The 9,946-nt window shown below is 36.5% G+C and overlaps 1 protein-coding gene and 1 non-coding gene across 3 annotated transcripts; both read right to left on the bottom strand.

Moving 5' to 3' along the window:
* Positions 1 to 2,608: 2,608 nt before the first annotated feature.
* LOC122295678 (amino acid transporter AVT1C-like) lies at positions 2,609 to 5,127 on the bottom strand. 2 transcript variants are annotated; one of them, XR_006238221.1, is made up of 4 exons: positions 4,921 to 5,127; positions 3,750 to 3,921; positions 3,139 to 3,171; positions 2,609 to 2,926 (listed from the first exon to the last, which is right to left on the bottom strand). XR_006238221.1 is itself a non-coding variant. In XM_043104758.1 (3 exons), the coding sequence occupies exons 1-3, from the start codon at positions 4,924 to 4,926 to the stop codon at positions 2,738 to 2,740; spliced, it is 228 nt and encodes a 75-aa protein (XP_042960692.1). In that variant the 5' UTR covers positions 4,927 to 5,127; the 3' UTR covers positions 2,609 to 2,737. The 2 variants fall into 2 exon arrangements, 1 of the variants encoding a protein (XP_042960692.1); XM_043104758.1 differs by lacking the exon at positions 3,750 to 3,921.
* A 3,239-nt stretch (positions 5,128 to 8,366) lies between these two features.
* Positions 8,367 to 8,470, bottom strand: LOC122298020. Its single transcript, XR_006239078.1, has one exon. It is a non-coding gene; the product is annotated as a small nucleolar RNA R71 (small nucleolar RNA).
* Between the last annotated feature and the right edge of the window lie 1,476 nt (positions 8,471 to 9,946).

Below are 9,946 nucleotides of genomic sequence, written 5' to 3'. Positions count from 1 at the left end.
AGATTGGTAGCTGGCTATAAGAAAAAATATCACACTGAGATTCAGAATATTTTTAAGCAAGTAAAGATTAATATTCCACTCTTGGATACCATACAACAAGTGCCTTTGTATGCAAAATTTTGGAAGGACTTGTGCACAGTAAAGAGGAAGTAGAATGTGAAGAAGAAAGCTTTCCTAACAGAACAAGTTAGTGCACTGATATTGAGCGAGACTCCTCAGAATTTTGGAGATCCCGGCTCTCCCCATATTTCCATTATGATTGGTGAGTCACATATTGGGAGAGGTTTACTTGATCTGGGGAGTAGTGTAAACTTGCTACCATTCTCAGTGTATGAGCAGTTGGGATTGGGTGAGCTGAAAAAGACCTCCATCATAATTGGCTAACAGATCAGTTAAAGTGCCTAGGGGTATAGTTGAAGATGTGCTGATCCAGGTAGAAAAATTTTATTACCTAGTGGATTTTGTAGTTCTTGACATGCAGCAGCCAACCTCCACTATTCACCATGCGCCTATCATCCTTAGACTCCCATTCCTTGCTACTTTGAATGCACTTATCATTGTCAAAGTGAAGTACTGAAGCTCATTGGAGATGAATGTGTTCAACACCTGCAAGATGCCTAGTGGATGCGATGATTCAAATGTGCATGCTATTGATATGGTGTATGATTTTAACATTTCAGAGTTGTTCTCAGTATTTGATTCCGAGAGTACATTTGAGGATGGCTTTCCTGAGCAGTCTGAGGTTCTTGTTGAGACAATTCCTACATCATTAGAGTTGACAGAATCAAATGGGTAGTTGATAGAGATAAATGGGTTTTTTAGTTATCAGATGTGAGTTACACAAGTAATTGACATAGGCCAATCTTTGAAGCTCTTGATTTACCAGGAGACATGAAGTCATCAAAAGAAGAAATCCCAATACTAGAGTTGAAGCCACTACCCGAGAATTTGAACTATATTTTTCTAGGTCCAATTGAAGATACATTTCCAGTGGTCATTTCTTCTCAGCTTACTTCGAAGCAGGAAGTAGAATTATTAATAGTGCTGAGACATCATTGAGGAGTGATAGGCTGGACTATTGCATACATCAAAAGTATTGACCCTTCAATTGTACCCACAATATTTTTCTAGAAGGAGATGTGAGACCAGTTCGTGATGCACAGCGGAGGTTGAATCCTACTATGGAGGAGGTGGTGAAGAATGAAGTGATGAAATTGTTAATTGTGGGCAGTATCTATCCTATCTCCGACAGCAAGTGGGTAAGTCCAACACAAATAGTACAAAAAAAATCTAGTTTAATTGTTATTGAAAATGCTAATGGTGAGTTGATCCTGATTAGGAAGGTAACGGGCTGGAGAATGTGTACTGACTACCGAAAGTTGAATTCGGTCAGTCGAAAAGATCACTTTCCATTACCTTTCCTAGATCAGATTTTAGAAAAAAGTAGCTGGTAATGCTTTTTATTGTTTTTTGGATGGCTTCTTTGGTTTTTATCAAATTGCCATCACCAGAGGATCAAGAGAAGACCACATTCGCTTACCCCTTTGGTACTTTTCCTTTTAGAAAAATGTCATTTCACTACAAAAAAAAGACAGATTTGCCAACATTGGTTATACGTCGGCAATTGTCCAAAAAAACGCCGCTAATTAATTCGCAGAGTTTTTCTAACGGCGTAACCGTCCGCCGGTATTGGAGGGTCACTATTTTCATTGTTCCGGCGTTTGCGCAAACGCCGGTATTTGTAAATCTCATTAGTGGTGTTTGTATCAATTTAGCGGCATTTCGTGAAATGCTGCCACAATAATTAATATTAACTGCATTTCTCGAAATGCCGCCACTTTATCGTTGCCATCCTCTGGCATATACTAGTGGCGTTACCATAAACGCCACTGCTACTACATTACCGACGCATCAATTAAATTGGCGGTATTTATTTAAATGCCACTAATAATACTTTGGCGGCGGCACATTAAATTTGTTAACGACGTTTATTCTACTGCCGCCACTTTTTTAAATCGCGGCGTTACAATAAATGCCGCTGCTAGTAATTTGCTGATTCATCATATAAATTGACGGCATTTATTTAAATGCCACTAATAGTATCTTGGCGGCGTCACATTGAATAATTTAGTGGCGTTTAGTTTAAACGCCACTAATGACCTAATTTACAACGATTATCTAAAGGCCGCCACAAGTAACTGCCCGCTCGTCATATAATGTGGCGGCATTTCTTTAAATGCCACTAAAAGTACTTTGGCAAATTTATTAACGGCATTTATCTAAACAACGTTAATTTTTAAAATAACGGCATTAACATAAACACTAGCGCATTACGTTGCCAGCGCATCATATAAATTAACGGTGTTTATTTAAATGCCACTAATAGTACGTTGACGGCACATTGAATTTATTAACGGCGTTTCTCTAAATGCCACCATGAGTTTATTGCCACCACATTGCATAAATTAACAACGTAATGTAAACGCCCCCACTAGTTCATTGCTGGCGCATTTTTTAAATTAACGGTATTATTATAAACGCTGCTACAAAAATGTTGCCAGCACATTACATTAATTAACAACCTTCAGAACACACCAATAATATGATATACCATAATAAAAATATATAATAAATAAATTAATAATAAATATGATATAATGGATCATTATTCATATAATAAAAAAAAAACACAAATCACATTACATGAAAGCTCTTATTCATGGATAATTATTTTACTTTACATTGTGTTTGTCGTTAGCTTTCTGACCATTTCTTTCATGGATAGTTCTTCTTCTTCTACCAGACCAACCCAAAACAAGCAAAGGACCACCAGGATTGATCCAATAACTCCACCAGCTGAAAGGTGAGAAGGCATGACATAAGAATTTCTCAAAGTGCGCCCATCATGGATTTGGAATTTTGAATGCTGTAATATAAAAAATTGCAATGCAACCATTAATATCTATCACATGAAAAGTGTAGTTGAGGTTAAAATATTTTAGGACGGAGAAGAATTTATACTTCTCAATATTTTAATATTCCTCAAATTATGTTACAACCAAGCATAATGAACTGTTTGCCGTTATATCATGTATACTATTGACTTCAAACAACTTTTTGAGATATAATTAGTCTCACCATTGTATACGTCTGGCAATCCTTTGAAGAACCCTGTTTTGACAGCCAAAACAAACCAATATATATAAAATTAGAAATCGAAGAATTTTAAAAAAGATAGAAATAGTTGAGATCATGTACAAGATCTCGACTACTACTTGAAAGTGTTGCATATTTTTCAAGCATGCATTCTTCTGAGTACATATGTACAATTATCGCATTGAATTTTATTCGCGTCATCGAGGTAGCAATTGTTGGGTCCGTCGCATTGACAAGAAACATGTAGCCAATTAAACTTAAAACCGCATAACAATTCGTTGCGAATCTCTTCGCAAGAAGCAGTTTTTGGATATATTGACGGCCTTCCCTCGATATTAGGGATATTTGCTCTATTCGACAAGATTCCTCCACTTGCCCTGGATATGGAAGTCTATCTAGATATTTAACATATCTATGCATATCATGGGAAGACGATGAAGAGGTTGAAGAATATACTTCGGTGTTAAAGCAATAAGTTGAATTGTTCCAATAAAAGGATGTATTCACTTGCTTTTCACAGCTCAAGAAAACCATAGTAATTAGTAATGGGAAATATGGTGAGTAAAAAAATGGATGCAACCAGCTTAAATTACCAGGGATAGAAGCCGAGAAATGATCTCTCTAAATACCCGAGTATACTATTCGAATTGTGCTACCCATTAATAACTATCGCAGGTTCTCCAAGTAACTTGAAAACCCCTCTCGATGAAGACTTTGTTTCCTGCTCTGTGTCTGTGTTTTCCATTTCCAGCACACCTCAAAAAGCTGATTAATAATAATAAAAATTAGCATTGAGTGTAAATTAATATAGGATCGCATTGAATATTCTTACCAATTATTAACGTTTCTGGACAAACATAGCCTGTATATGTCTAATCAAGCATTTCCCTAATAGGCTAATAGCAGATGGTCTGTTTCACTACCTGCATGGACAGTTTTTTGTAATGCATCCTTTTCCTATTTGTGTTTCATTTCCGTCATTTTTATATACTTAAATTTAAGTCATATACATCTATATATCAACAAATATGATTAGCAATTGCGAAATTTAAAATGACGAGTAATATTGTATCGATCCAAATCTTCACACCAGGAACTGGTCCTTTCACCATCTACCACGACAAATTTAGTATGCTCAGAAAACTTCACACCCCGTTAGCTGATGTTTTTCCATAATCACAGCCCATAAGGTCCTTGGATCTCATTAGAATACCATAGAGCCCACAAACATCCATACTTAGCATTTACAACCATTCCCCACAGCCTCTCTCTCATTCTAGTAGTGCTAAAGCCACTTTACCAAAAGGATTCAAGAACACAAGTTCTGAACTCCTAACTCACCCTAAGGAGTCAGAGAATACTTTGGCAAAGCTTACCAAGTGAAACTTAAACTTTTCTCCTATCCCATCCCAAACGAAGTCCCTCTATAGCCTTTCTAGGTGGTTAGCTAAACTCGCTAGAAGCAAAAATAAGGACATGAAATACTTGGGCAAATTAGCAAGAGTACTCTTGAACAAAGAAATCCTATCACCCTGAGGCAGATCCACCCTGTTCCAACCAGCTAGTCTCCAGTCAACCTTTTGAATAACCCCATCCGAAATATAGCCTTGAAAATGTATGCTTTTATTGCAAGCTATACTAGCCAAGTATGAGCATAGATCAGGATTTGATATGCATATTCAGTGACATGCTAAAAGGGGTAAACAGGAACGTAGGATGGTAAAGGTAAGGTTAGGCAAAGAGGAAATGAAAATAATATGCTACCTCCATGAGTCGAGGATTGAAAACCAATGCTCTCAATTCAGCATCTAAACTCTTCTCAGCAAACCTTATAATTGAGCTGCATCAAATAATAGAGCAAATTGAGAAGCAGTAAAATAAGCCCACATTCAAGAAAATAATAGAAGCGTAACTTTCAACTAATAATTGGTAAAACAAAACTGGTGCATTGAATTTGCTGGGGGCATGGTAAAGGCATGATTGAGCTGAAATATTGCATGTTTTAGCTATTTAAAACCAATGTATTTTAAATTCTTCGTGACACTATTATTGGTTTTAGATGGAAAAATAGTTAATAAGCATAAATACGAATTGTAATTTTTAATTGATTGATATCATGTTTATGCTTAATTTTATAACTATAATTTAATTAGACAATATTTTCTCACATATATAGTTTATTTTTATAATCTATTTTTCTTTTAATTTATTTTTTGAGTATTATTTTTCTTCTTCTTATTTTCAGCTTAAATAAAATTCAGATGGAATTCGGTTGGAACTTTTAACCAAAAGTGCATATTAATTGAGAGGAACGAAGAGAAGAAATGAAGAAGTGTACTTGGGCAACTAAAAATAAAGACAAAGACTTTCTTACTTGGTTGTTTAAAGATGCATGAAGAAAGCAATTTGCGGTGGATAAATACATACAATGTAAAAGTCAAGAACAAGTTTGGCAAAAGAAGAAGTGAAGGACAGAAGGGAATGGAGTTGGACGTATACGGAAAGAAAAAGTCTTCACGTCTTCACGTTTGAGGCGGTTATTTAATTGGTTTTGATGGTTGGTGCAGCTAATTGATTGTTTGGCTTTTTACGTTGATAGAGGAGAGGAAATCGGCGCTTGTTTGAATTAAAGAGAGAAGTCGGTGGATTATTTCTTTATTTTCAGCATTTGAGTGGTGTTTAGTTCCAGAAGTAAGAGTCGATTGATTAAAGATAAAGCAAGGTGTCATGTGATATTTGGCTGAATAGAAATGGAGATTGACATGGGAAGTAAACGTGTGAGTGAAATAAATGCTGGAAAGTAAAGCTGAGGGAGTGTCGGCAGGAAACGTGAAGACGTGGGAGACGCTAGTAGAAAGAATGCTTGAGTTTTCTGACTTTATGCTGGACGGTAGAGATAAAGAGAGGTGCCGTGATTAAAGGGGAGTGAAGAGTGGAGAATCGGTGGTGATTGAGGCTGGAATAAATTATTGTGATTAGAGGAGTGGACGACTAGAAGCAGCTATATATATATATATGTTGCTGGACGTAAACCAGGAAAGGGAAGAGCAATCGGTGGGTGTAGAGTGAAAGGGTTACGTGGGGGATAGAGAGGGGTTGAGGTGTGTTGGTCATGAGTAGAGAGAGAGATTTGAGGTGAGAAGAGGTGGGGAGCAATCGGTGTAGAGTGGGGAGTAATTTAATTGAATTATTTTGGCTGAGCAGGTGAGGGATTAAAAGGAGTGTCAGTCATTTGTCTGGAGTGGAGATTCAAGAAACAGTCGGTTCATGAGTTGAGGTTTGTCGGTCGGTTTGATTGGAGGAGAGTATTCACTTGAGACGGTGGGAGTTGAGAGAAGACGTGGGGGGCCTCGTCCAGATTTATTTGGGAGAGTAGAGAGAAGGGACGTTGGATTAGAAGGGAGAGTCGGTGGATGCTAGATGCTTTTCGTTTCTTTTGAGTTGAGAAGTGTCCGTTAGGATTTTAGTTTTTGCTAACTCTGTTCTGGTACGTGCAGCGTTGGAGTTGGGAGAGAAGGATTTATTTGGCTGAGTAGAGAGGAAGTCGGTAGAGAGGGGTTGATACCATTAGGCTGTGATTTATTGTGATTTTTCTTGCTCTAACGTGGAGGGACGTGGTTGGAGTTTTATTTTTTTTTTGCTTCTTCATGTTTTTCGTTTGGCATCGGGCTGCAGCTTCTTCTTGATGAAATATCTTATAGTTTCAATTTCTGTTTTATGCATTTTAGTAACGTTGTGAGCTTTATTCTTTCGACGTTAACTAGATTCCAAATTTTGTTGTTTCTAAATTGTTGCCTAGTATTTCTTGTATTTCATTTTAGTTTTCTAATGAATAATATTTATATGGTTTCTATAGCACTTATAATAAATATGTTTGGCTAAATTTTAATACTAAGGTAAGAGGTGAAGTTTAATGATTTAAATATTGTTTTCGGATTCACGTAAAATTTATTCTACGAGCTTGAACGATTGAAGGATTTTATTAGTGGATATTTTGATTATATACTCGTCTTGATTCATTGTGATTTCCGAATACAGTGAATGCTTGAGGAATCCCTGTGGTATTCAAATAGATTTGTAAATATTTTAATCATCAATCGTTCACACTCAATCATAAGTGACTATTTTTCTTGATCTTAAATGCTAAATCTTCTAATTAAACGGAATCATTATTCTAGTTTAATTGAAGTAAATCGATCGGAAACAGTATCTTAAATTATTAAACGGATCCTCGAAACCTTAGTCTTTCTCCATATCTTTATATTCGATTGTACGTTTCTTTTAGTAATTTCGTTTCATTGTCTGAATTTGTTTCCTTTATCACAAAAGTCAATACCTGTGGATTCGATCCTGTAAGATACTACAACACCTGTATACTTGCAGGTAAAACTGCACTAAATTTTTGGTTCATTAATTTGAGTCAGAGTTTAAGCGCAACAAGTTTTTGGCGCCATTGCCGGGGATTGCAACGTGTGATAATTTTTTTTTAGTAATCTTTTGCTAATTGTTTTTCATATTCTTTTTGCAGGTACGATTTTTTTTTGGAAAACAGAGCATGTAACATTGATTCCATATTCATTCCATTTGGTAATCTCGTTCCAAAATTTTTCTTTTACTTTCTTGCTTGTTTTGCATTTTGTTTTTACTTTTTGAATGTACTCGATCCTCTATGATGAATGATCTCGTGGCAACGTGATCAAACGGGTAGATTGAGAAGAGAAGAAATTGTTTTAAAAGAATTGGTTGATACTTTGTCAGGTGATTCTAAAAATTCTCATTCTAATACCATGGCTGACAATCGTAGTTTTCATGACGAACAAGAAAATGAAGAGGCACAAAATAATCCGCCAATGAGAACTTTGCGCGAATATTTGCAGCCTACAAGGACAAGTACTCCATCTTGCATGATTTTTCCCACGAATATGGGAAATTTTGATTTAAAACCGGGAGTAATCCAATTACTTCCCAAGTTTCATGGCTTAGATTCAGAAAGTCCTTATTTGCATCTAAAAGAATTTGAAGAAGTTTGTGCAACTTTACAAAACCAAACTATCAGTGATGATGTTGTTAGATTAAAGTTGTTTCCATTCTCTTTGAAAGAAAAAGCTAAAAATTGGTTGAACTCCTTGAGACCAAGATCTATTGGCACATGGCAAGAAATGCAAAGAGAATTTCTAAAAAAGTTTTTTCCTACTCATAGGACCAACACTCTTCGCAGAAATATTATGAATTTTTCTCAAAAGGAAAATGAAACATTTTTTCAGTGTTGGGAACGTTTTAAAGAATTGTTGCTAACTTGCCCACATCATGGCTATGAGATTTGGCGCACCATTAGTTTTTTCTATGAAGGTTTAACATCTCAGATGCGTCAGTTTGTAGAAATGATGTGTAACGGTGATTTTTTAAATAAAGATCCTGATGACGCTTGGGACTATTTTGACCAGTTAGCTGAAAATGCCCAATCTTGGGATAACACAAATCGTTCTGATCGGTCAAATAAGCCCAAACTCAGTGCCATGTCTCAAGAAGGTATGTATGTTCTTAAAGGAAATGATGATGTGAATGCTAGGATAGCAAGTCTGACAAGAAAAGTTGAAGCCATGGAACTTAGGAAGGTAAATCCGGTTAAGGCCAGTGAAAAAGAAGAAGAAAATTGTGGCATTTGTGAGATTAGTGGACACATAACTCAGGATTGTCCAACAATCCCCGCTTTTAAAGAGGTGTTGCACGAACAAGCAAATGTCATGAATTCCTATAGGAGACCATTTTCTTCTCCTTATTCAGACACATATAATCCTAGATGGAGAAATCACCCCAACTTTAGTTGGAGGAATGAATCCAATACAAATCAAAATCCTCAAGGGCCATCTTCTTCTAGTCCTTATGTGCCTCCACATAAGAAAACCCTTGAGGAAACATTACAGGCTTTTATGTAGGGACAAGCAAATATCAACACTCAGACAATGCAGGCCATTACTGAGATGAGAAGTTCTATTAGCGACTTGACCTCTGCATTGCATGCTCAAGAGAAGGGTAAGTTTCCTGCTCAACCTCAGCCGAATCCCAAAGGTAAATTTGAGGTAAGAAATTCAAATCCCTTTGATTCAAAATTTGAACATGCCAAGTCCATCACCACTCTACGCAGTGGAAAAATAATTGATAAGAGTATTTCAACAACGAAAGTTGATGAGACCAACAACTCTTTAAATTCCAAGAGTGATGGTGAACTTGAGAAGGTTGAATTAGATGTGCCTGTGAAAGCCCCAATACCTGCTCCATTTCCCCAAAGATTGCAACATTCTCACAAATTGGTTCAAAATGCTGATATTCTTGAAATTTTCAAACAGGTAAAAATCAACATTCCTTTGTTTGATGCAATCAAACAAATTCCATCGTATGCTAAGTTTTTGAAAGATTTATGCACAGTGAAGCGTACGATGAAGGTGTAGAAGAAGGCTTTTCTCACTGAGCAGGTAAGCGCCATCCTCCAGAACAATTCTCCACCAAAGTACAAAGACCCGGGTTGTCCAACAATTTCCTGCGTGATTGGAAATTTTAAGATTGAAAAAGCTTTACTTGACCTCGGAGCTAGTGTTAACCTCCTACCCTACTCGGTATATGAGCAGTTGGGTCTTGGTGAGCTTAAACCCACCAAGGTAACACTCCAACTTGCTGACTGTTCAATTAAAATACCGAGAGGGATAGTTGAGGATGTGCTAGTTCAAGTAGGAAAATTTTATTTTCCAGTGGATTTCATTGTTTTGGACACAGAACCTGTCTTTGATGTTTA

The sequence above is a fragment of the Carya illinoinensis genome, chromosome 15 (assembly GCF_018687715.1).
Source record: "Carya illinoinensis cultivar Pawnee chromosome 15, C.illinoinensisPawnee_v1, whole genome shotgun sequence".
NCBI classification, from domain to species: domain Eukaryota; kingdom Viridiplantae; phylum Streptophyta; class Magnoliopsida; order Fagales; family Juglandaceae; genus Carya; species Carya illinoinensis.
Note: the sequence above shows the minus strand (reverse complement) of the source record. Positions and strands in the feature narration are given on the sequence as shown.